Here is a 27,127-nt window from a genome sequence, read left to right as displayed (position 1 = left end):
GCAATAAATTAAACTGGAGGATGTACGCCTTAAACTGACCAACATTTGTTCAGCAACTTTTTTAAATTATGAAATTTTTTAATTATGAAATGTTGGTCAGTTTGAGGAGTACAGCCTACAGCTTAATTTAATGCTCTTGTTACAGGAAACACCCGGTATACAATCATGATTTGCTAAAAAAAATGGAAGACTAATATAAAATAAATGACGCGGATTTACTACCATTAAGAAATTCAATAACATTTTATGTCGTTCTCAATAATGCTTTACAGTTAGAACTTCAGCCTAAGTGTTACTTTAAAAGTAACCGGCCATCCATTGTTTATCAACATGCACTTGTTGATCCTTTTATACTTAATACAACATTTTGATAGATAATTGATAGCGTGATTACGAGTGTTAATTGCATCACAGGTTAAGAATTTTAACATAAGTACGAAATGTAAGCGTGTAATTTTAGCAAGTTGTGTTTGCCTATAATTGGGTGAATACTCTGGTATGATTTTTGTGTTCATTACTTAAGTCCATTTGTATCTGTATTACACCTGTTGGCAAACCTTAATAAAAAATAATAAAAAATAATAATAAGCACTTAGGTACCTACTAGTTAATGATCCATTTAAGTGATACTTCGCTTGTGATAGTCACACAGCACGGGCATTAAATATCTGACAACCCTCGATTGGAAGTGAAAGCCCTTTAATATTATGAGCCTGTACGTAGAGTAGAGGGCTGTCAAAGAAAGCTCTAGTTGTTAAAGAGCTGTGCATGTTTTATAGGTCCGGTGTTTTCTTCCGCAACTGACAATCTCGATCAGTAGGCAATTTCTAACCGGTTTAGAAAACGCGAGCGTACGCATCGCCCGCGCCCAGCCGCCGCCAGCGCTGGTAGCTATTCTTGTGCGCCGGTCAAGCCAGCACCCGGCTCTCGCCCCATATACATCTTCACTTCCACATACTGGAATTAAGGCCTTAAAACGCTTACTGCAACCTAGAGCTTGTTTTCTCCACATAGAAAACCTACTCGAAACCTACAGCCTCAGCTGTTATTTACTTGCAGCTGCAAACAAGAGCTCAAACGTGGAACAATACGGCAAATATCGTGAAAGCATCTTCGGAACTCATCTAAGTAGTATGATTGCTTTGATTAATATTATAATTGGTCCCGCGAGCTATCCATCAGTGTAGAAAGTCGGAAAGAACGCCGTCGTTCGCGGGACGAGCGCCCGCGCACGCGTCGCGTGGCGCAACTAGAGTGCGACGACAACGCGCCCGCGGAATGTGCTCTGCCAATGCATTTACCACAATCAAACCATATAAAACTACTAATTTATTTTATATAAGTATTCTTTTAGAAATGTAAATTTAACCCTTTCAATTTCTCTTAATTTCAGGATGCAAGATGCGAAACAGCGGTGGACTCTGCTTCGTTGCCGCTAGAGCACCGCGCGGGCGGCGGCTATGGCCCGCCTCTATCCCAGTCACACTCCGACGACCCGTGGCCCTTAGCGACGCCGGATAGTCCAAAGATCAAACATTTGCAAGTGCAGTGCGAAAAAACTCATATGCGAGTTAATATTGAGTTCGATCGTCCATTCTACGGGATGATCTTCTCTAAAGGTTTTTATAGCGACCCTAGTTGTATGCATCTGAAACCTGGCACAGGACACCTCAGTGCCACGTTTGAAATCTTCTTGAACAGCTGTGGCATGTCTAGCTCTGGAAACCACAATGTTGCTACTTACGGAAGTCCGACTCCGAGCGGATCCTACGTTGAAAATACGATCATTGTCCAGTACGATCCTTACGTCCAAGAAGTTTGGGATCAGGCAAGAAAATTACGATGCACCTGGTATGACTTCTATGAAAAAGCAGTCACATTCAGACCATTCCAAGTGGATATGTTGCACGCAGTCACGGCGAACTTTCTTGGCGACAACCTGCAGTGCTGGATGCAGATACAAGTCGGCAAAGGACCCTGGGCTTCCGAGGTGTCAGGTATAGTGAAAATAGGACAAACCATGACAATGGTGCTGGCAATAAAAGACGACGAAAACAAATTCGACATGCTTGTACGAAACTGTGTCGCGCACGACGGCAAGCGAGCACCTATACAACTTGTAGATCAATACGGCTGCGTAGTAAGACCTAAAATAATGAGCAAATTCCAAAAAATAAAGAACTTTGGACCGTCAGCATCAGTCGTATCCTTCGCATACTTCCAAGCATTTAAATTCCCAGATTCAATGAACGTACACTTCCAGTGTGTCATCCAGGTATGCAGGTACAACTGCCCTGAACCTAAATGTGGTGGTCTTGGAGCTGATTACGGTGTACCACTACTAGGTGGCAACTCTCTCAGCGCTGGGGAATACGGAGCGCCAAACTCGCCTCATGCTGAATATGGACCTCCACCACCGTCGCCGCACGGCGAGTACGGAGTACCTCCGGCGTTCCCCGACCCACGACACCCCGCAGACGCAACCGGCTCCTTCTCAGAAAAACGTGACGATGCTGTTCCACCCCCTCAGGCACAAGTCTCTTCTACACCTAATGCCCCTAGCCCATCTTCCCCTGCACCGTCGCGAGATGAGGACGAAGTGAATCTACCACCCCCACCACCACCGGGACGTCGCGGCGTATACAACACAGTCAAGAGGAAAGACGAGGCTCATGGTAATCTCGCAACACTAGGAGGACGACCACGATCAGTAGAAGATTTGCCAGAAAGATTGGTGGGTGCGAGACGGCGGAGAGAAACATCAACGCATACACGCATTTACAAGCGTGACGCTCAAGAAATGACAGATGTAAACACTAGTCGTACAATTCAGGTTGTAGCACCGGGTGACGTTAATTTCGCATTAAATAACGCAGCGGGTAACGAAACAGTAGTTATTCAATCTCCCGCGAGTGATCCGGAGACTATCTGCATGTCGGTTCCGTCGTTTGTGGCGGGGCTGGTGATGCTGCTGCTGGTGCTGGTGGTGGCGTCGCTGGTGGCCGCCTTCCTGTTCGTGCGCGTGCGTGCGCTGGATCGGAAGGGCGCGCACGGCGCCGCCGCGTACTACGAGACGGATTACGTGAAGCACGCCAACTAGCTGGTCAGTGTGTCGGTGTGTGTGTGACGCGAAGACGTTCCATAAACTCTTCTCGGATCCAAAGAGCGTGTGTGCTTCGGCCCCGGCCGGACGGCGCCGCGGCTGTCGCGGTCGCGATCGAAGCCCGGTGACGTGTGACTTATTTATTTAGTTATTTAATGAGCGTGATGTCTTTGTTCGACTGTTTTGTAAATTATTTTATTCGTGTGAAACGCATTCTGTACTGCCTTATACCTATAGTCGATACGTCTGTTGTAATTTTGTAAAGAGTCGTAAGTAAGGAAAATAGTCCTTAAGTTGTATACCAATTAAAGTGTCGTGTGGAAAGTTTAAATGTGTTTTACATTTTACTAAACGTTCATTGTACCCTAAGGGCGGTTTCAGACTAGCGTAAATTTACGCGCGTATACTGTCATTTCGGCAAACGAGCGTTTACCTATAGACTACCCATATAGTTTCGCTATTTCAGTCTGCCTGTCTTTCCGTCCACGGTTTAGCTATATTAGGCTATATTAAATCATTGACGCCAACAAAAACTAGAAAATCTTTAGGGTCTCTCCTAACCGTAAAGTGCGGTTTTTTTTTGCCCTAACCCTATGATGCAACTGATGCAAGTGTTGTTGGGTTGGTAGGTCTTTCAAAGTCTCACTTTCAAGTAATAGAAGTCAACAAGAACCACTTTTTGATTAAAAAGTAAATATTTTCGGAAATAATCGCTCCGAAAGAGAAAAAAAATAAAATCAGAACATAAAATGGGAATATACGCAAGATCTGATCTGACCTGACCCGCTAAAAATATGAATAAAAATTATATTAGTATATTTAAAGAAACCTAGAGAACTACAGAAAGAAAACTACAAAAAGAAATCCGACGGTTATAATAAAATTATTCGGAGGAAATCTAAAAAATGCGAAAAAATTACATATTTTTGAAAATATTTGCTAACTTAAAGATAAAAATATTTTTTTATAATATGGAAAAGTGGATACTGCAATTTAAACTTTCAAAGGTAGTTTTTTTTTGGAAAAAACAGGGAAAACAAAAATATGAAAATTATAGAATTTTCAAGTTTTCGGAGAAAGGAAATTTTAATTTAAAATATTTTCTTCGTAACCAGAAGGGCTACGAAGAGTACGACGATGCGGATAGTACCAAAAAATAGAATTCGACAAGGGCTATCTATAATAATGTGCCAAAAATTAAGAGATTCTGTAAGTATCGTGTTGGCAGATGTGCAAGTTGCGGAAAAAGTTGAAAATTTCAGGAATATTTTACAGAAAACAAAGGAAAGAAAAAGTTTCATCTTGTAAATCGATTTTGATTCCCATACAAAAATATGAGAAGTTTCCGAAATTTTACCACACGAAAAATTCGCATTTTTGCAAAGTATTCGACGGTACATCATTATTCGTATCACTTTTTTCCTTGGTTCGCCCTCTAGTACTAGTCACCGCTAGAATCAAGTTGCGCGAGATTTAGACTTCTCACTTCTTTCTAATTAGTACTTAATATGCAAAATAGACGGGGTATATTAAATTACGCGACCTACGACTTGACAGGTAGCCATGATAGCCGCACAGTGTCATCGATCATCTGATCGTATCCTTGATCTCATGTAAATAACCAACAAAACAGCTCAATGGTTTAATATTTGTGATGCAGGATGTCCGTGCCAACTATAAGTATAAGGTAACGTATCTGAAAACGTGCGTGGATGTAATGGCGTAAAAGTGTGAGAAAAGGAATAGATACATTGTGTTAAATAAGTATCACAAAAAGAAATACAATAATGGAGTTCTCACGTTTTAGTTTAAATATAGTTCGCGTCGACGCCGCTCAGAAGACCATGATCTAATACAATTATGTGAAGATCATGGTCTTCTGAAATTAAATTTAATACAATTATGTGAAAATTTAATTTCAGAATTTAATGAAATACGGGGAGTAGATTATTTAATTTATTACATATTTTACATGCATTATTAATAATATTTTAGAATACTTAACAACAAAATAAAAATGAATATAAATACTATACGCACCTTCCCGATTTATATTTATCTTTTAAACAAACGTGATTCTGTTGCGCACCTTTAGGTACTCGTATAAGTACGAATAGGTAGGTACGACTTTATGGACCTATACGAACACAACTTGTGGAGAATTGGCGTACAAATTAAACTGCGTCTAATTTACGGACACCAATAATAAAACTGATTAGTTTGGACACAATGTAACGTTACAGATAGACAAACTTGCTTAATTAGTAATTATTACAGCCACCCTAAGACACGAACCTTACTTCCACGGCATTTTCTTAGGTGTGGATTTTATTCTTTTTTTCCGAGACCCCGCCAAACACATTACTGATGGTTGCGACTCCTGTCGGCATGGATTCTCATACAGAACTCTCAACCTCTCGTCATTCTTATTTCCTATTAAATCTACTAATTCCTGGAACAAATAGCGAAAACCTTTAATCAATTTCTATAAAACGTTGACTACGCTGTTACCGAATGAATCGAACGTATCTATCTACAATACATTTTCACGTCCACACGGCTTAATAAAGGAGCAAGGGGTCCTTGGAAACCTGGTTCCAAGAATTGGTGTAGATACTGAAATTCGCGAATCAGATTTTCAAACCCAAAGAGAAAACCTATTTAAATTATATCTAGGTCTGTAATTAGTACTACTTAAGTAGTAGTAAATTTACTGTATTTTTTTACTATGGTATCTGAATATGGTAGATAAACGAATTACAGATCTAGATATACCTTATCCCATTGTAAATACAAAGTTTCAGAGCAATCTAGCTAGTCGTTTTAAAATGAGAGCGTAACTATGTTTGTATGGAGAACCGAGCTTGCCGGGGACTCTTAAGGTACAAAAGTGTAAGGTGACCCCCTCGTGACGTCGACTGTACCTACCCAATATAGTAAAAGTAAAAAATATAGTCATATGCTAATTATGATAAAGTAAATAATGCTTACCTTAGAGAATAACGACCTTTTATCTTCCAATAGCAATTTGTTTTCATTATGAATGGGGATGGTACGCCTGCTGGAGTTTGTATCATGATATAACGGCAGTGTAGGCTCCTTTATTGGTGATTTTGTTTGATTTTCGGATCTCGTGTATTCCTTAAAAACTCGAAGGAACCACGTCTGTGGAAAAATAAATCCGAATCAATAGGTGAACCTATTTGACTCTGCAGAAAGGCAGGTTATGACTTATGACGTGGCTACCATAATTTTGAGTAAATTTATGAGAAAAATCGTCATAACCACTAACGACCGGTCACTCAAATAGTCCTATAATAAACGGTAATCATTACATGAAGTATACACACCTCATCAGTAGAAGGTGCCGGTGATAAAGTTCTTGAGACAGGTAGACTTTCTCGTTGTGATGCAATAGGATGTTCCGGGGGCGCGAGACATTTAGCGTGGAGCGGAGATGATAATAAACGAGCACCATGAGGCGATAAAGGAAACTTTTTCCTTAAACGTGACGGAGATATCGCAGTACTAGCATAGTCATATGTCGAATTTCTGCTAGGGAATTTCAATTGAGAAGAGGAATTTTCAGCAACCAGAGACGGTGGTACGTCGCAGACTGGCGAGATGCTTGTGGTATAGAAGGGCAAGTCGGTGAAAACAGCACAATCTCGTGTGGGAAATTTATGTGGAAATTTAGGTTCGGGCGCCGGCCAGCGTGGAAAATTAGCAGTCTTGTTGTTAGAAGGAGGTTTCGATGGAGTAAATTTAGCCACAGAAAGTTGAGGGATGGGGGCAGTTTGGGCCTTAGCTAAGGCGCAGGCGGTGCAACACGGGCGCTCCATACGCTTTGATGATGAGAGGATCTGCGTCGTTCTATGTGTTCTCGCACTTTTTCTTTTTTTTCGATTGCTGCTCGCATTCTAAAAAAAATCAGTTAGCAATAATCATGGTTAAACATCCATCATTTGACTTCCTGTTTATACTATCGATACCTTTTTTTCATTGTTCGGGACATTTTGTGGATAGAATGTAATACTAGACAATGATGGTGAACGCGAAGGCATAAGCACCCTCCGGCCAGGTGGTCGCATCTTCATATCCTCCAGCATCTATAAATTATATGCAACTGTTTATCGACTACCTAAAGGTTGTCTGGAAGAGATCGCTCTTTAGGGATAAGGCCGCCTGTCGTTTACCTCTGTCTTCATGTATTATGTGTGTTTCCATGTATTCTGAGGTTGTGCAATAAAGAGGATTTGTATTGTTTATGTATAAGTAATTATCATACATGCACATAGCACAACATTTTTTTTTTAATAATATGTCCATAAAAATAGTACCAGTGAATTCACTGTTTAATTATACGTGTTGGCAGCGATTAAAAATAATCAATCGCTGCGTGTTGGATTGTAATGAAACTTTGCACGTAAAATCACATTAGGTATATCTAGGTCTGAAATTAGTTTATATAGCTACAGTTTATAAAACAAACTGAATAGAGCAAAAACAAGTTTTGTATGAAAAACTTAAATACGCTGTATTTTTTTAACTATGGTATCTGAAGCTACATAAACTAATTACACGCATAGATATACCTTATCCTATTGTAAGTACAAAGTTTCAGAGCAATCTAGCTACTCGTTTTAAAATGAGAGCGGAACTATGTTTGTATGGAGAACCGAGCTTACCGGAGACCCTTAATCCAAACTACCTAGACCATTCAAGCAGTTCAAATATTCAAACAGAATAAATAAATCGGTTATTAGATCAAGAGATTCTAAAATGACAACATACTATTTAATCAAATGCATTGAGAAAATCCTCTTTTAGAAAGATTCGAGTAATTATGAGTAGGTACTTACTTACCTATGGTATTCAGGAACTACTTTACTTTATGTATAACTAGTAATTTACGGTACATAATTTGAGTTCCGCTTCCGTTCTGTCCGTTCTGCTGGGTAGTGGATATTCTGATGGTAGGTTTTTGCCAAAGGCGTTACTCGTTGTGGGGGCGTCTCCTGAACGATAAGCTGTATTTAGTATTTATTGGGGTAAGGTCTGTTAGTTTCACATGTAAACATTAAAGCCTTAACACTTGTCTCGTAGCACAAGTTAGGAATATATGTAATTTTGGTATATTACCTGTTTTGGTAATGTGTAGATGTTTTGTTGATATATTTGTTTCGTAAGTGGTGATGATCCCCGCTGGGGCGTATTCTGGATAAGAGGTTGTATTCATTAAGGTATCTACAAGTGCTGCTTGGCGAAAATGATCTTAGGAGACCTCATCTAATTCATTCTAACTCAAGTATGATAAAGTAAAAATAGATAAGAAGTAAATTCCAGTTGAAGAAATGTCACTGTTGATCTGAAAGATCATATCTATTTGATTATAAAAAATACTATCTAAATAGACCCCCTGTAATTTGGTAAATACTATACCCGTTTCGGTGAATTTGGGACGGGCCGTTGATAGGTTTTGCCGGTTTGGGTCACCGGTGGTGCCGGCGGTCTCTGCAAGGGCGTTTTCTGAACGAGTGGCTGTTTCTTCTAGCCATCGGAAAATCCAAAAGAGCCGAATGAAATAAGAAAGATATTTATAATGTACTATACCAAAACATTAAGCCCATATATATAGATAAAAGTACTTATTTCCGTATTCATTAAGTAGGTATACTAGGTACTGGTACACTGATTACCTGTTTAGATGACTCGTGTACATTCCGTGGATAGTTTTTAGCGAGTGTGGGTGGCGAGTGTTCACGGGCGGTGACTTTCCGAACGGGTGGCTGCATCTTCTTATCTTCGGGCAACTAAAATCATGGAATATTCAAGTACCGAACATCTACAGTTATAAACAGATGTAGCTAGCGAGGTGTCCACTGTACACAATAATCTGAACACAACTTTATTGCAAAATAATAAAGTGTTGGTCACTTATAATTAAACATAGGTACTGTATATTGTATAGATACATAGCTACTTCTGATTGGCTGAAAACGAATAGGTAGATACTAAAGTAGAATACGAATAGGTAGGTAAAGAGAATTAAGTAGACATAAGAGTGCTCACTCCATATTTACATCAGTTTTGTTACCAAAACGACTATTTGTTTTCGTAGTCGACATCTAGCGTCAAGTAGCGGAATTATCAGTACTGCTACTCGACAATAGATGTCGCGATGAACGGAAAGTCTAATGCTCAACGATTTTCAGCTAATATTATAACCGGATTAACTCGAACTCTATTTTTCGAAGAACCCCATACTGTAGACGTTCGGGAAAACCCTTATATGGTACATATTAGTTTTCAAAAAGTTCGAAAGTTATCGCTTCAAGGCCTGGCAATTGCTACGGCGCGCGGCGTAGCACTACCATATTTGATTAGAAGCGCCTGAATGAGTTCGGTGGCTATGTATCCGCCGCTAGCTTCACAGTGTGAGTTGACGTTTTTTTACTACCTTTGTGGTTATGAATTTTATATGTATTAAAGGAATAATGAATGAATTTTTCCTCTTAACCAACTGAGCTACGGAAGCCTACCAGAAGCGAGCGAATCTTTCCATTCCTTCCTTTATGTATTTATACACGCCTCGGCTGGGTGGCGCCTAGCGACATTTATCGAAAGACTGTCCATCCTAACGGCACCGGAGTCTCAAGTTGCATTGAGAATTCACCAGAAACAATCTGGTAGGCTTCCGTAGCTCAGTTGGTTAACTTTTTAACCGCCGTAGACTGATATATAAGACATATAATCGCCAGCTCATTTCGCCGCAGTCTGATAAATAAGACAAAATTCGTGTAACTTTAAGTTCGTACCGGCGGCGACATGAGCATACTCGATGAAAAATTCTTAGCGGTTAAAAGGTTAAGCGATTGGACGGTTTCCAAAAGTCGCAGGTTTGAACCTGACTCGAGTCCTGCCGGAAGCTATACATTTTTCCTTGAATATAAAATTTGTAGTATCGCCGGCTTCGAGCGATACTACCTACAAATTTTCGCTTATGGCTATCTGCTTGATAAAATTGGTTTTGTGGTTATGTACCATCGCCCACACTCTTAATGTCCATCGGTGGACCTTATGCCTTTTGTAATTAGGTCCACTGATGGACAGTAAAGTTTAGAGTGTTGCTGTTTGTACCATCACGCTCCGCGATTGTTGCGCTATTTAGGGACCTAGCTAAATTGGTTGTTCAATACTTACGCTATAGAATTTCCAATTTAGCAAGAACCCCAAATGGCTTAACAATCTCGTGTGATGACTGTACAAATAGTACCTGCAATAATTTACGAAGATTGGTCGGACTTGTTGGGCAGGTTCGCAAGGGCGGCTTGGGACACGGCGCTTTCGATGCTTCGGGCCGCGTTCGCGAGTAGGCTCTGGAGATCGCCGCCGCCCGACGGCGAGTCTAAAACTCCTCGTTATTAGGTGGATGTCAACCTAACGATCATAATTTTGAACTTCATGAAAGCGAATGATCCAGCTAGCTCGAGTAGCTCGGATCGCACGCGGTACGTCACAAACTGAATACTTTATCACTTGTAAGCAAAACAGATGTACACAAACTATGATCATTTTGCTCCATAAAAGCCTTTAAACCGGAAGTGATATGTACTATTAGTCTACTAACAATATCGAGTACCTAACTATAATATTAGCAGTAACCAAAGCTTTGCTAAGCTGCTATGGATGGTCACTTATAGGTAATAAATTCAGATATTTCGTGACCATCAAGAATTTTTCCATAGGTGCCATAATATAATATGCACTAATATGGCACCTGTGAATATCTGAATTTATTAGTGTCATTATTCAGGCTCTGAATTTCTGAATAAATTCAGCTCGTGTGTGATGCGCTTTAAAATGTACGACCCTCAAGTCCCTCAACTAAACGACATAATATATTTACTAACAGAGATGTACAAAATGGTTTTAAAAAAGCTTTTAAATACAAAATGCAAAATACTTTTCAAATTTACTATTTCAAATGCAAAATACCAAATAGTGTTGGCGACACCTGTCGAGCCGCCTGTCAAATTGGTACTACGGCATCTAACGCGGGCGCAACAGCAGCGTTTCACTTCATCAACCTGTCAGTGGCGCCATCTGTGAGCGGCTGACGTAATTCAAGGACCATGGGCAGTCTGGTACCTGGACGGGGCTTCGAATAAAAACCGTAAAACACGTGGCTACGCCCTTATTTCTGTTCCTGACGCCATCGAGTAAAGTAACTATATACGGTTATGTTCGGTATCGTTCTGACTTCTGATTTGATTTCTTATCCCTGATTGTTGTACAATTGTTTTGCATTGCATATTAGAATAAATAAGTACCTTAAAATCTATCTCGTCTCTCGTCGTCGTCGTATCTTAATATCTATCTCGTAAATAATATAGAATAATAAATTAATTATGTAAATTCTCACCTAATGATTTAGTGTACCTATTTCAATAAATAAAAGTGTTTATATTCTGTGTTCTCATGTTTTATTTTATTCTAATTAACAGTTGAAGAGCTCACAATAGTTTTGCGTTTTGTATTTCAAATGCTAAATGCAAAATAGGTATTTTCAAAATAAAATACCTTTTGACCAAATCTCAGATTAGGGTTCCGTACCTCAAAAGGAAAAAACGGAACCCTTATAGGATCACTCGTGCGTCTGTCTGTCCGTCTGTCACAGCCTATTTTCTCCGAAACTACTGGACCAATTAAGTTGAAATTTGGTACACATATGTAAGTTTGTGACCCAAAGATGGACATGTAACGTAAACAAATTAATTTTAAACAGGGGGGCCACTTTTGGGGGGTAAATGAGAAAATCCAAAAATAAAGTTTGTCAAACTATATTGTGTTGCATATCAAATGAAAGAGCTCATCGTGAGAATCTCAAATATTTTTTTTTTATAATTTTAAGATAAAGAGTTTAGAAGTTATTCAAGAAAATAGGCAAAAAATGACCATTGTGTCTCTATTGCTCATGATAAATACCTAAAATAAATAAAAAACCGGCCAAGTGCGAGTCGGACTCGCGTTCCAAGCGTTCCGTTCCGTACATAGCACAATTTAAACAATGTATTTTTTATGTGAAACGTAAGTGAAATGTCTTAAAATAACCCGTAGGGGTCGGATCAAAAACTAAGTAATTAAATCCGACTCACGCTTGACTGCACATTTCTAATAAGTTTTGCCTGTGATCTGTAGGTTAAGAGCTATATTGTGGATTTTTTTCAAAATTTTAGACCTAGTAGTTTCAGAGATAAAGGGCGGGGGAATGGTCATTTTTTGCCTATTTTCTTGAATAACTTCTAAACTGTTTTTCCTAAAATTATAAAAAATATATATTTGAGATTCTCATAATGATCTCTTTCATTTGATATGTAACACAATATAGTTTAAAAACCTTTATTTTTAATTTTCTCATTTACCCCCCAAAAACGGCCCCCGTGTTTAAAATTTATTTGCTTACGTTACATGTCCGTCTTTGGGTCACAAACTTACATATGTGTACCAAATTTCAACTTAATTGGTCTAGTAGTTTCGGAGAAAATAGGCTGTGGCAGACGGACAGACAGACGCACGAGTGATCCTATAAGGGTTCCGTTTTTTCCTTTTTAGGTACGAAACCCTAAAAAATGATATATGAAACCTCAATATCATTTTTGAAAACCTATCCATAGATACCCCACAGGCCCACACGTATAGGTTTGATGAAAAAAAAATTGATTTTCAGTTCTAAGTATGTGGAACCCCCAAAATTTATTGTTTTTTTTCTAATTTTGTGTGAAAATCTTAATGCGGTTCACAGAATACATCTACTTGCCAAGTTTCAACAGTATAGCTCTTATAGTTTCGGGAAAAAGTGGCTGTGACATACGGACGGGCAGACAGACAGACAGACATGGCGAATCCATAAGGGTTCCGTTTTTTGCCATTTGGCTATGGAACCCTAAAAAGGGCGCGCATGGCTAGCAGGCACCTCTATCGGTCAAATTCGGCAATACAAGCGTCATTCGTTCATTTCATTTTGATTGACTGGTATGGCTAAACTTAATCACAACACAAAGTATATTGCATTTTGAAATTAATATAAAAAATGCAAAATACATCTCAAAAGGTATTTCAAATAAAATACAAAATGCTTTTTGCTAAAAGGCATTTAAATGCAAAATACATATAGGTATTTTGCATTTTGTATTTGCATTTTAAATAGAAGTATTTCAAATAAATCGCATCTCTGTTTACTAATAATATAAGATGAGAGAGTAAACACATGAATAGACGGGTATTCATAGGATTGCTTAGCTATACTCTATTGACAAGTTTAAGCAGCTCGCTGCTTCACTTGCCGGAGCCGGAGACTGATCAGTATTAATATACTAGCTCTCGCCCGCGACTTCGTCTGCGTGGAATTAGTTCCAGCTGTTAGAGCCTGGATAAAATCAAATGGCAATAATTTTGAGCATATGCTTAATTGCTTACACCAATTAACAGGCAATTCATTAATTTTCTCATTTCCACCCCCCTTTTCACCCACTTTAGGGATGACTTCCGACCTACTACTACCCTATATCCTTCCCCGGGACTCAAACTATCTCTATGCCAAATTTAAACTAAATCCGTTCAGCGGTTTAAGCGTAAAGAGGTAACAGACAGACACACTGACGCATTTATAATACTAGTATGGATTAGTATGGATGTCAGATATTGGAACATTAATAAATTTCCAGAGTTGTCGCCACGGACGGAGCAAGTAGGCCCGTACATCAGAGGCAGCACCTGGGTCTAGCTGGACGCGGCCGTCCCTCCGGGGCTCCCTCGCCGGCTCCAGCTCGCTGTAGCCGTTCTCGTTCAGAGCGCCACCCGTGTGGAGCTTTAAGTTGTTCTTCACTAGGTGCGGTTTTATGTCCTCGAACCAAACGTCACAAAGCTGAAAGACAAACAAAAGGCATCCAGTATTTTAAGGATATTTTGTGACAGATGTTCAATTGGGTAACTACAATTACTTACGCTCAAATATACTTAGTTTATTGTCAGGTGATCATTTCAGTCCGCATTAGCCAATGACCTTTTATTAATAATAGACGCGTGAGTACTATGAACATAGTTGACAAAACTAAAATGCAGGCAATATTTAGTAGATGATTGTGACAATCTTGACACATTGGCGTCAGCTGTACGACTTTCTCGATATAGGTTCCGGAACCTATATATTATATTTGATGGCTCGCGATCGAGCGCCGGGTGCCATATCTACCTCCCTTTACTTACATCTATGGCATTAGCCTATCTCATCTAACGTAGAAAAATCAACAAAAGGAAACATTTTTCTCTTTTTACCGAAAATCATTTTTAAAGACACGTAGGTTATCCTCAAAACAACAAAGCGCCTGATACTTCTTTTGTAGCAATCACTTACATAAGCATTATTGACACTATTGCTGTCTTAACCTTAACACTTACCCCTAGTAGAGCATTTTCCAAATCGTAGCGGATATTTCTCGGTATTTTAGACGTGTCCTTATTTCCACCATTTTCCTTAACATTGTTGGTCACACAGTCGGCTGGAGCCTTTCTCGACGGCTCACTTGTCTTCGTCGGTCGACGGTTCCTGGACTGGGGCATCGCAATGATCAAAGGGCCAACGTCAAGAGGCAAAAAACAAGCGACATACACGCACTCAAACGGAACAATAGTTACTTTCTTAAAAATACATAATTAAATTGCTATAAAAAGAAAGTGTCAATACGGCACCTTCAAATGTTTTCATTTTTTATAATTTTTGACACGTTTGCACAGATATAAGCAATGTTTGAGTATTAAAACTTTTTCCATTCGAACTATGCTAAGAAAAAACAGATCAAAGAGTAGTATAATATATAACAGATGCCTCATCAAAATCATAAATAGTGGGTAGATATTAAATTTTTGTGTAAAGGGTACTCCAGACGGGATGATAAAATCGACCGATTTGATCAGAAAAGAAAATGTGTAATTTAATCACCAATTTTAGATTTAAGGTGATATTTGAGGCCACTAAATTAAAAAAAAAAACCGCAAACGAAAATCCTAGCGTCACAAATTGGTATTCTTGCGCCCGCACCTCCATTTTATCGGTCATAATCGGCGAGCCAAATTGGCGTTGCGTCCGCACGTCCGCACCACCTGAATTGATCAGACAATAGTAGGGGAATGAACTGCAATGTTTTGCCACCAGAGTGCAGCACTAGCCTTTAGTAAACCATAGAGTAACTTATACATACTGGACCTTTAACATATTTTTGACAAGTTTTCAGAGATAATAAAATATGACATTTATGCATTAAGGCGGTTTATTTACAGAGGACCTACCGGGAAATACGAATCCGAAATATAGCTATCTGCCTCTTTATCGCTCGAATTTACAAGTGACAGAGATGTTAGATAACGAAACTTCGATTTTCTTGTTTCGCGTTAGACTCTCAGATTGTCGTAGTGGCGCCACCTGCGCATAGTTTTGCGTAATATTCCCTCATTGTTCCCGTCTGGGCTGGCCTTGCACCCTGGTGGCAGAACATTGCAGTTCATTCCCCTATTGTCTGATCAATTCAGGTGGTGCGGACGTGCGGACGCAAAGGCCAATTTGGCTCGTCGATTACGACCGCCGATTATGACCGATAAAATGGAGGTGCGGGCGCAAGAATACCAATTTGTGACGCTAGGATTTTCGTTTGCGGGCTTTTTTTAATTTAGAGGCCTCAAATATCACCTTAAATCTAAAATTGGTGATTAAATTAGACATTTTCTTTTCTGATCAAATCGGTAGATTTACACAAAAATTTAATATCTACCCACTATTTATGATTTTGATGAGGCATCTGTTACATATTATACTACTCTTTGATCTGTTTTTTCTTAGCATAGTTTTGTGTAAGGAAGCGGTAGTTGTAAATTATATTGACAGTGGTGTCGTTGTGGTAGCGCTTGGGTATTAAATTTATTTCAACCGAGCAAATAAAATGAATGCACGAAACTGGAAAACAGCCGTGTGCGCCAGCGGGTCTATTTTACTAGGTGGAGTTGCGATTAAACTTTTAAAAATTAGCAACGTGTTCAGCAGTAGAAGAAACCACGATATTCCCGTCAACGAAGTGTTGCTGTACGGAGCCAACGATGAAGTGCAGACGAAGCGAATTGGTTTGAACAACCTGTTTTGTATTTATTACGTGATAGTGCACGCAAACTGCTCAATTGATGTGTGCTTGCCCGATCTAGAGAGTGACACTATAGCGAAGTGTCTCATCGGAGCACAGAAGAACAAAGTGAAGGTTCGCCTTGTAGTGCACAGCAACAGCGATTTTGATATGCCGAAGCTGATTAAACATGGGATAGAAGTGAAGATTATTACGTCAAGAGAGCCTTTAGAACACGAATATATTTTGGTGGACGCCGACGCAGAGACGGGAGGAGCTGTGGCGGTTATGGGATCCCTGGACTACGAGACAGCGCGGGTCAACTGCAACAGAGACGCAACTCTGCTCACCTCCGAACCATCTGTCGTGAAGTCTTTGAAGAGAGAGTTTGACAGAGTATGGAATTCCACTGACAGCAAAACTGGCAGTGAAAACATTCCTAAACGCACTACCACAGCAACATATTGAACTAAAGATGTACCGATGGTCAGTTATGTTTATGTCTGTAGAATTATTCATGTTCATTGGTGTAGAAATTGGTACCTGGACCTACCCATTCTTATTATATTTATTTTATTATAGGTACCTACTGTTGTTAAATAATAAATCTGTTTTATGTTATCTTGTTAAGTTAAGGAATATAAAACGTGTGGAAACAATTTATAAATATTAATTAGATTACAAATAAAAAGTCATAGATTAACACAAAATATTTAGATTTTATTTTATTTCCCTAATGACGAGATAATAATGGTAAGAAAATGTGAAAATTATTGAGAATTTCATCATACTATCTCTACATTTTCTTTGTACTTGAGTGCTGTATTAGCCTATTACATCATATATACATTATCCGATTTCCAACATTGATATATTAGGTACCGTCAACCAGGTTGAATAGGGATGGCTGGAGTGAATAGGGACAAAGCTTAAAATGTGAATTACCTGACAATTTCTTAAAACAATACCCACACAAATTGTATTATTCAAAATCTATTATTATTTTCACTCGAATGATACAATTTGTGTCATTACTTTTTGAGAATTTGTCAGGTAAATCACATATATTCACCCCAGTGGACGGTACTGGATTTTAAACTTGAAGTTCGTCATTTACAGCAGTAGATATAAAAAAACCGATGGTGTGCGGTATATGTACATTTTAGAAATTTGGTTAATAAAATAATTCAAACCTTTTGCAATAAATTAATTAAAAAAAATACATTTCTTATTTGACGCTTGATCACATTCTCATCTTTCCAATATTGGCCCAATATTTAAAAAAAAACGTACCGACCTGTAGAACTACTTGGAAGCCAAAGAAGTATGCACATTTGGATTTGAAGAATCCTAAACTTTGAGTCCAACAATTTTATACCATCGTAATATTTACATTACAAATACTACAGTACCTAACAGTAAAAAACACTTGCTATAAATTTTACGATTAGTTGGTAGAACAAAGCAAGCAGTTCCAAGCAGCTCCCAGGGTTTCAAATAGTTCCATAAGAGTTCTGCCGCTAACGTTTGTATGGCTTAAGTATCTACAAGAAATAACCTAATTTAGGGACGTCACAACTAGTTTAAGTGCACAAGGATAATATTTCAATGTTGAGAACATTATTTGCAAGTGCACACTAGGTACTAAGTATAGCTAGTGACGCATTATCACAGTTTCTATAATACTAAAACCAAAAGACGTCGTGCACTTTGGTCTCAGGCATGGAAAAGCCGCCTAGTCCGGCTACGTACCAAAATAAACGACAAAATCAAATACAAAAAGATGTAGTGCATAATTCCATCGTATTTTCACGGAAACATAAGAAAGTGTCTTGCTATTTTAGTCAGTCTCGGTACAAAAAGTACCTACTGACATTGACTGAACTAGCATGACAAATACGACCGTTTCCTAGAAAATACGATGGAAAACATGTATGCACTACATCTTGTACATCGCACATTCAAGCTCATTAGAAAACAAAACCAGCAAGAACAACTATTATAAAATAGTCTAGCTAGCATTTATAATCTAGGTGTGAGGCCTTCCACACATTACCTAGATTTGTTTTTATTTTAATTTGACGTCGTTAAACAAACAAGCTATAGAATTAGAATGTAACGAACGCGACTCTGACGTTCCTACAGGTTCTTTTACCAGTTTTTAGTATTCCGTGCAAAACTGTGTTTTGACAAACGGATCACTTATGGGATCACTTCGGTCTTGCAAATCAGTTAAATCCGTTTTTCTCACAGGCCGTGTGAGGTAAATACCTAAAATTTGAAACAGTTATAGCAATTACCACTACTAATATTGTCAATAAGTCAAAAGCGCTTATTTCTTATTTTAGGGGTTGAGAGGGGTAACCAGATTTTTTTTATTTGTAAGAATCGTGTGGGGTACCATTAGAAAGCTTGCAAAAAATTGAGTCGATGGACTGATTTTGACTTCATTTTAGACTGCAGTAGTTTCGATAAAAAAATGCAGTTAAAGTTGCAAGTTTTCATACAAAGAGCCTTTGTCCTGGGAATTTTCGCAAAAACTTTAGCTAACAGGCAGCTAACCAGTCAATAACCAAATGAAACGAGCATGAAGACGCGGGGAAAATATCAGGATAACCATACCTTTACTAGTTTTTTTTTTTCAATCAGTAAGCATTGCGAACGATGGCATTTTATGGATAAGAAACTTACAATCCGAAATAATTAAAATTAATGGTAAAAAAACAGTTATGAAAATTTACTTAAATGTTGTCCAAAGCATGATGCGGACAGTTAGAAAACAGTTACGAGATCTCGAAGGTGGAGGACTTTATTTTATATTATTATGTTTTCTTATAATATCAAATATGCTCTAGATTGTCATTATAAAAGCCAGAAACCAATAACTATTGTCTTTATTTTTGTGTTCTCGGAAATAAAAAAAATCTTACTACTTTAAGCCAACCCATTATACGTAGTAATAATAGTTCAATGTGGCTACTCCAACTTTATGACCGACCATAAAATGGTCAAGCCTACAATCTGGCTACGATAGAAAATACGGATAATATCAAGATTGTATATGTATAAACAAAATGATTTGAAGTTTGATACTAACATAATGTAACCCAACAATTAGTAAGCCAATATCCATTATCTTTTTCACTTAAAAACTCGTGCAATACAATCATTTTCTATTTGATGATGAACTTTAGCTTACAGCCTACTGCATAGCAGCTACACATCACATACAAACGTAGGAAAATATCGGCACTACTTTGAAGAAATCTCGTATCTCACACTACTACTCAACTCTCAATCACCAATCACCTACTCAATTGTTCAAAGGTTAACTGGAAGAGATCCCTGAAAGGGATAAGTTCGCCTTTGTACAAATGATGCGTTTTTCTCTTGTTTTATGTTTCTTTTTGTACAATAAAGAGTTTTACTACTACTACTACTACTCAAAGTTGGATGGCGTAACTGTATGCATCCCATACATTTTTCTTTTGATTGACAGAACAAAATACTAGTTTTTTTTTCTTCAAAATAGTGCCGATATGTTTTAAGGTTCCATAATACCTACGTAAGAAACTTTGAAAAAACAATTGAAAAAATAATCTAAAGATTACTCATAAAAGAATCTTCTATTGCAAATATAATTAAAAACTAGTCATACATTTACATGTAGGTATTAAGTAAAATACCTCATTTTCATAGTCAATCTTGTAAGTATTTCGTCCCATCACAGGACTGAATTGATATATCAGTACGTAAGCCAACCTATAGGACTCCTGTAAGTTGGATTGTATGTACCCCGATATACCAATCCGGCGAATACAATTATTAGCACGAGTGCCGAAAATGCCCAATTGCATGTAAAATAAGTCTACGGAAATGTAGTATAATGTTTTGAAATCATTACCAAGCTATATTTATAAAGACACCAAAAGTTGAATTCACTATAATATTCAATATATTGTAAAAATCTTTGATTTATGGAAATGTCTTTAAATACATTATTAAATTCATTGAGAAATATTACAAAATTTTATAAGAGCCGAAGTTGACATAACATCTTACACACAATCAATGCAACACCTAAAGCTGGTTATACCAAACATGGTAACTACTTTACATATAAATATTTACAACTTACTAGTGGAACTAAAGATTCGCTTAGATACTATACAGATTTAATTGAAGTTGGCAGCATCTTTGTATTAAATTAGTAACACTTTAAATGTGGTGCATCGAGAACGAGTATTTGCAACAATTATTTTTATGTATCTATGATTTGTGTAAATTTTCACTTGCTAAAATTAGTAAACTCACCATACCATGTTGGTATGCTCACTGTGCTCTCGTATCAAGAGTAAGAAAGAGTAGAAAACTGATCGCAGCGCGGACGATTTCATGAGATGGCTGCGTTATTATATTATACTTTTCATGACTTAAAGTTACTTTTACTTGCATGGCTCCATGCCTTCTCAGTCATATTTTTATATAAAATTATTAAAATTGCCACAAAAAAATTGTTTACTGCTGTATGTCGTAATAATAATGTAGGTACACGAATTGACATTTATTTTATGGGGTAATCATCTTAGCATCACAAAATATATGTCACCGAATAACCATTACTGTATGAATCCAACACAAACTCAACACAAATACGCATGTGATATACTTAGCTATAAATACCTACTATTAATTATACAAAATTATTGTTTTACATGTAATATAAATTATAATTGTAAATTTGATGATGTGACATGTATAATTATTATTTTATAAACAAATAAATTGAATTGAATTATCATAATATTTATGACGTGTAAAATTATAATTTATATAAATAAATAAATTGAATTGAATTATCATAATTTTTATAACGATTTTGCACATTACTCATTTCAGATTTCAGTCGAGTCATTAAGAACTATTGCAAATAATCTTCCAAACTGGACACACTACAAAAGAACATACAAATGAACTCAAAAGTAGCAGAATATTTTCAGTTTTGATTCTTACAGATTTCTGTAAGTAATTTTATTTGACATATAATTAAAAAATTCTGCTTCTTCTGAATTCAATTTCACACCAACATAACTTAGTGTGACTGAACGAGTGTCTTCCCTATAAACTTGTTTTCAATAACCGTCTTATTTCATTAAAATCCATAATAAGCCACGTTTGTTTCGACAGCTTGTATATGCCGCGTTCTGTGTGCCTACAGACAAGCGTTGCAAGCCAAGTCACAGACATCTGGGAAAAGATTAAGGGTAGGTACTTGCACTTGCACTAACATAGTTCATTCGTAAATGTCGTATACTGAAACACACTTATTAACTTCAAGATGTAACATGTTTTAGTTAAAAATAGCTATTTTACAAAGAATTAAGTATTTTGGTTTGTTTTGTGAAGGATACACTAAAATATGGTACATGCTGGAGTTAAACAGTTGTTAAATAATGACAAGAACTGTATATGAATTGTGAACATTAACTATTAGTGCTGTCCTTCATTCGTTTTCATTTATGCATTTAACACAGTCAGTGCCAGCGCGTGCTACGCGCTACGAGCGTAGCCGATAATATGCGAAATCCCACGTGTAGCGAAAAGCGACTACGAACAGAGCGCCCGCCTGGTGGGTTAATGGCAGTGAATGCGCTAATTCCAACAAATCTGTACCCTCAATCACCAATCCCAGATGCTCGCGATCATCGCGACCATCACAAGCTCCGAGATCAGCAGCAAGCGTCTGAACGCGAAGCACGCGGGGGGGGGGGGGGGGAGAGCAACTCCTAATCGCACTCGGCGGACAGCGGATGTCATACGTCGACCTCGACGTCGCTGTTGGCGTCGAGCGCGGGCTCGGAGCGCGGCGACTCGTGGCTGTCGGGCGAGATGGCGTAGTCGGGCGGCGAGCTCGCCTCGTCGCCGTCCGACGCAGGCAGCTCCTCGTCCATCATTATCGTCGCAGGTAACGATGCTGACACTTCTTGCAATTGACTTGTGTATACTGGAATAATGAATGGTGAAGTTATATTGCTAGACTGACTCCTGAGCTTTTACGGCCACGCCACACTAGCGTCTTTTGAGCGTCGTCGTCTAGTCAGCGCTGTGGAAAAATGCGGCGCTGCACAGTTGCGCCAACGTTGCGTCGAACAGTAGCTATAGAGTTGACTATAGACGCCGACGCTCGGGAGACGCTAGTGCGCTAGTGTGAGGTGGCACTTAAGGAGGTAACATAATATGGTATAAATAACGATAAGTACCAAAAACGGGATGTAACATAACAGTAGGGGTTGACTGTGATTTCTAGAATAAGCTATGTAGGATTCTGATGTTTCACAGCATATATGAAATTGCGACATGGACATTTTTTTAAATGAGCTAAATGATTTATACTCATATAAAGTAACAGACATATTGAATGTAAATCAGTAATTTATTGCTTTGAAATGGTCGGACGATGTCGGCCTGTCAGTTGTTCAGAACTGTCAATTTTTTGTTCTAACTGACAGGCCGATATCGTCCAGCGGACTGATAGTCAGTGAGCCCCTTTAGGCTTATTCATATTTATTAGCAACATACCCTTAATATTAGATGGTTTGAGGTCCGTATTGAAGTTGAGGCTCTCCTCCATGGCTTCCATCGTGAGGGTGTCGGGGTCCAGACTGTCCATGGAACCGGAGCAGGATGGGGAGCTGTCAGAGTTCATGTTCAACTGCAGCGTGTCTAACTGAGGTATGTGTGGTCTGACCTGAAATTCATACAATTCATTCTAGTTACATTTCCTACACTAGGGAATCACAAACTTTTTTTTGTAGCTGGAATTTTTTTAAACATTTTGTTTATTTTGCCTTTATGGAAAACTTGCCAGTTTTATTGTTAGGTAAATTATTCGCTAAGCACCTTTTGGCAATTATAGCGTCCCAAGTCAAACTACCTAAATATCATTAAGGGATCAACTTGAAATAATTCAACCCTTCTATAAGAGAAAGAAGTGTCAATGGTTCCTTTTGTAACTATGCCTGTCACTTTCGCACTTACATACTTGTTAGAATGTAACAGGCATGGTGACAGGAGATAAAAACGCGACCGTGCTATGGCCGCTGATGAGTAAAGGCTTGCTTATGATTTAACGAAACAAGCATTTTAATAATTCAGTTGCCACTTTTTGCATTAGGTACATTAAATTATGACCTTATCTTGTCCGATTGCTTGTTAGATCAAGGTTCCTCAAACAAGTCACCAGCACAAAGTTACAAACATAAAAACCAAAATTAATATTAGCGAAAGATTACCTTCATCCCATCTGGCCTATGCGGGTTCCGGCAACCTTTACACTTGCATTCCGTGCATGGCTTGCTCTCCACATAGCATGGACACCTCTGCCCGCAGCATGTTAGTTTGCCAGGCGTAGCTGTTGCGTTGCCACATCTGCAACCTTTCCGTTTGCTACTCGCTGAGCTACGGGTGCGGTTTGAGGGCTTCTTAAATCCTAATTGATTTGACTGCAATCATATGCAAATAAAGTTGTTGTCATTTTAGCAAACATGTACACATTTTAATTTAATGCTTAAATTATATTATTTATTATTAGTCGGACTCGCCCACCGAGGGTTCCGTACTTTTTAATATTTGCTGTTATAGCGGCAACAGAAATACATCATCTGTGAAAATTTCAACTGTCAGACAGACGGACAGCGGAGCCTTATTAATATGGTCCCGTTTTTACCCTTTGGGAACGGAACCCTAAAAATCTCACAGTGTTATATCCAATTTATAAATAAATACATAAAATTTATTACAATAATTTTCATAATATGTAACAATCACAATAATTCTGTGGAAATAAAAACATCATGACAAAATAAAAGTACAGTAAAAAATTATTGTGAAAGTCTGATGGTTTTTTGTAAATAAAAACAAGTAAACACATTAAAGATAAAATTAAGAAATCCAATAACAACACATTTATATACCAACAACTACAACAACCATATAAAGTTCAATAAAGCTAAGATAACATATTTGTTTATTTACCTTACTTTCCCTAGGGGCTTGTTCACTTGGTGATGATGAATCTGTTTCATCAACTGCTTTTCTCTTAATAGTAATTTTATTGCCAGAGCCAGCATACATGACAGAGTAAAGAGGAGAGCCGTTGGACATTGCTCTGGAATTTGGGGAGTCTTTACTGGAAGATTTTGTTTCTGTATTACTAGATGTGGAGGCTGCCTGTGTTTGTGTGGAAGCAGAGTTTGTGTAGACACAGGGAAGGATGCTATAGGCGGACTTGGACAGGCCCGCCGTGCTCTTGTAGTCATCGGCAAAACCCGCGCCCTCCTGTATCAAGTCGATAAGCCCCGAACTCGCTACCGTGCCCCCGTTCACGCCTGCCGCCACCTCGTCCTCCTCCAACAGACTCTTGTAAACGTCCGTACCCATAAAATATTCACACAACTTCTTGTAACACTGTAGCAGAATCCGTAACTGCAAATTTTCCGCATAATTATCGTAATCCTTACACCAACTACAAGACGGTTTTAATTTCTTTCTCCCGCCTTTACACGTTTTACACACGTGATGCTGACACCCCGAACTGGCCGGCGTGTAAGGTTCTTTAAGCAAATTACCGCAAACTGTACAGGACAAAGATTGCCGCAAGTATGGAACTAATCGAAATAAATCTGTCCACGAAGACTTATCCGCTGCGTCGGCTAGTATTATGAGACGGCACGTAGAAACGTATAGACTTGTAGCATTCATCTTCATTTATTGTGTTATTGCGGTAATAAGCAAAAACAAATAAAGGAAATTGATTGTTTACAAAGAAAATTCTAACACAGGTTGTACAGTGCCGAGCGATGCGCTCTGTGGTGTCTATGTCTAATTTGACAGCTGGATGACATTTGTCAAATAGCAATCTATTTGAGTTTAATAGAATGACGCTAAAAAATAAAAACCAACCAACGAAAATTATTTAAAATCATACATAATTATATACACGGTGTTTCATGACCCACTGAAAACCTAAAAACAGTTTGTTCAAAATCGATAGGAGAATCGATTGCGCTATATTTTAATGGGGGTAATTTTTTGATTATTTTTTATTATTTTTACATGCTCAGTACAAGTTTATAATGCAACAATATCAATAACTAGCATTTGACACGTTATTTGTCAATGAGCAACACCCTTAACTGGCCATTGGTGAACCTTATCTCGTTGCAGTAAGGTATGCAAATTGTCAGTTAACAGTGTTTACGATGGTAACTAGCAATTGTTTGATGTCACTAGCGATTCTTTGGTGTGAAAATGACGAAGTATCTTGTGTAGAATTACCAGTCGAATAGAATTGTTAAGAAAACTAAGCAACGAATATTTTTTTAAATATTTATCGGATTAAAGAATAAATACTCAAGATGCGTTTAAAATAAAAAAAATCTGTTGGGGTGTCTCAGGTTTTCAGTGGCTCAAGTAACACCGTGTATAAAACATTTAATATTTCTACACATACATAAAATCGTACATTTCATACTTAAGAAAATAATATATAATTGGTCGAACCAAATTGGCAGTAAATAAGAACAAAAAAAAACTATACATACTTTTCTTTTGGGTGCTAGTACTAGTGTAAGACAAAGATAGTATGATTCTCTGTCTATGTTTGAAATGAGATAGTCCTTTGACAACATAGTTTGACAAACTATACAATCATAAAGCATTGCTTTAAGGCTGGCGTCCATTAAAGTGGAATCGCGTCGAATCGAGCCACGTTGAATCGAGTCGCATTTTTCCGTGTGCGTTCATCACAGACGAATCGAAGCGGGTCGAAGTCACGGGCGCCTGTGCTGAGGTCGTGCTTGTACAGTTTGTTGATGATGGATAGTTCGGACGAAGAAATGCTACCTAAACTCAAAAACGAAACCACTCATCCGCTACCTCACGTCCACTCAGGCGCGCCGAGTCGAGTCGAAACGCGTAGCCGCAGAAATTCACCTGACGAGCAATGCGCGCGGTAGATTCGAATCGGCGCGCCGCGGCTCTTCGTCAATGGACGCAGTTGCATAGAAAATATAGGAGGCGAATTATTGCGATTCGATTCGCCTCGGCGAGTCTAGTGGACGCCAGCCTTTAGAGTTTAGGCCTTTCTATATACTTTATTACTCTTTGTTTAGGCCTCCCACTGATACAAACAGCGATTTATAAATTATAATATACGGGATAGTGTTTATTATTGACCTTTTTCAATGATATCCAAACTATAATTCTGGCAAACCCACTTTGTCAGTAGAAAAAGGCGCGAAATTCAAATTTTCTATGGGAGGACAACCCTTCGCGCCTACCGTGTTTAATACCTTCTACCTATTTGAATATCACTATGTAGGTACGTGGTAGGTACCTAAAACATATGTTTAAGCTGAAAAATACTTAATTGGCCATCAGGCCAAAATACCTACTTCATCGTCAAAAACATGCGGCCAAATGAGAGAACACCGCGAGAGACAAATGCAATTCAGTAGGCAATTTATAATGGTTAGTCACGTAGGGTTCATCCATTAATTACGTCACATGAATTTCGAGGTTTTCTGACCCCTTCCCCCCTCCCTTGTCACACTTGGTCACATTTGGCAAACCCCACCCCCCTGGTGTGACGTCACATTTCTTTTAATGAAATCGGCAAATCGAATTAAGTATTATTAATATTTTATCAAAATATTTTTGACAAAAGAAATAGGGTCATTGTGCCTGTTTCCGTCCACTTGTTCAGTTTTCGTCCACTTGACGGATTTGCAAATAATATATTTAATTTTTAGTTTGCTACTTGCAAAATTACATTTTTATGTTGATAGATATATTG

At 38.2% G+C, this 27,127-nt stretch overlaps 5 protein-coding genes across 7 annotated transcripts in view; 2 read left to right on the top strand and 3 right to left on the bottom strand.

Annotated features, from left to right (window-relative positions):
- Positions 1–3,434, top strand: part of LOC134755738 (cuticlin-4) — a 53,754-nt gene extending 50,320 nt beyond the window's left edge. For both annotated transcript variants that reach the window (XM_063692286.1, XM_063692285.1), the window contains exon 4: positions 1,394–3,434. In XM_063692286.1, the coding sequence (XP_063548356.1) occupies positions 1,394–3,100 (1,707 nt within the window). In that variant the 3' untranslated portion in view covers positions 3,101–3,434. The remainder of the gene's footprint in view (positions 1–1,393) is intronic.
- Positions 3,435–5,046: 1,612 nt separating this feature from the next.
- Positions 5,047–7,221, bottom strand: LOC134755737 (uncharacterized). The gene is made up of 4 exons (XM_063692284.1): positions 7,096–7,221; positions 6,454–7,023; positions 6,095–6,268; positions 5,047–5,555 (listed from the first exon to the last, which is right to left on the bottom strand). Exons 1-4 carry the CDS (start codon positions 7,210–7,212, stop codon positions 5,400–5,402), a joined length of 1,017 nt encoding a protein of 338 aa, XP_063548354.1. The 5' UTR covers positions 7,213–7,221; the 3' UTR covers positions 5,047–5,399.
- Positions 7,222–7,975: 754 nt separating this feature from the next.
- On the bottom strand, positions 7,976–14,863 carry LOC134756281 (uncharacterized). 2 transcript variants are annotated; one of them, XM_063693114.1, is made up of 7 exons: positions 14,564–14,863; positions 13,866–14,030; positions 10,380–10,511; positions 8,803–8,916; positions 8,546–8,653; positions 8,246–8,320; positions 7,976–8,133 (listed from the first exon to the last, which is right to left on the bottom strand). In XM_063693114.1, exons 1-7 carry the CDS (start codon positions 14,723–14,725, stop codon positions 8,014–8,016), a joined length of 876 nt encoding a protein of 291 aa, XP_063549184.1. In that variant the 5' UTR covers positions 14,726–14,863; the 3' UTR covers positions 7,976–8,013. The 2 variants fall into 2 exon arrangements, with proteins under 2 accessions (XP_063549184.1, XP_063549185.1); XM_063693115.1 differs by having other exon boundaries at positions 7,976–8,121; positions 14,564–14,862.
- A 1,150-nt stretch (positions 14,864–16,013) lies between these two features.
- On the top strand, positions 16,014–16,996 carry LOC134755795 (uncharacterized). Its single transcript, XM_063692401.1, has one exon. It carries the CDS (start codon positions 16,099–16,101, stop codon positions 16,738–16,740), a length of 642 nt encoding a protein of 213 aa, XP_063548471.1. The 5' UTR covers positions 16,014–16,098; the 3' UTR covers positions 16,741–16,996.
- A 4,052-nt stretch (positions 16,997–21,048) lies between these two features.
- LOC134755736 (E3 ubiquitin-protein ligase MSL2) lies at positions 21,049–25,205 on the bottom strand. The gene is made up of 4 exons (XM_063692282.1): positions 24,307–25,205; positions 23,565–23,774; positions 22,852–23,020; positions 21,049–22,276 (listed from the first exon to the last, which is right to left on the bottom strand). The coding sequence occupies exons 1-4, from the start codon at positions 25,036–25,038 to the stop codon at positions 22,086–22,088; spliced, it is 1,302 nt and encodes a 433-aa protein (XP_063548352.1). The 5' UTR covers positions 25,039–25,205; the 3' UTR covers positions 21,049–22,085.
- Between the last annotated feature and the right edge of the window lie 1,922 nt (positions 25,206–27,127).

Source organism: Cydia strobilella, chromosome 3 (genome assembly GCF_947568885.1).
Source record: "Cydia strobilella chromosome 3, ilCydStro3.1, whole genome shotgun sequence".
Taxonomy (NCBI): Eukaryota; Metazoa; Arthropoda; class Insecta; order Lepidoptera; family Tortricidae; genus Cydia; species Cydia strobilella.
The sequence above is the reverse complement of the archived record's forward strand: the minus strand, read 5'-3'. Positions and strand labels throughout refer to the sequence as shown.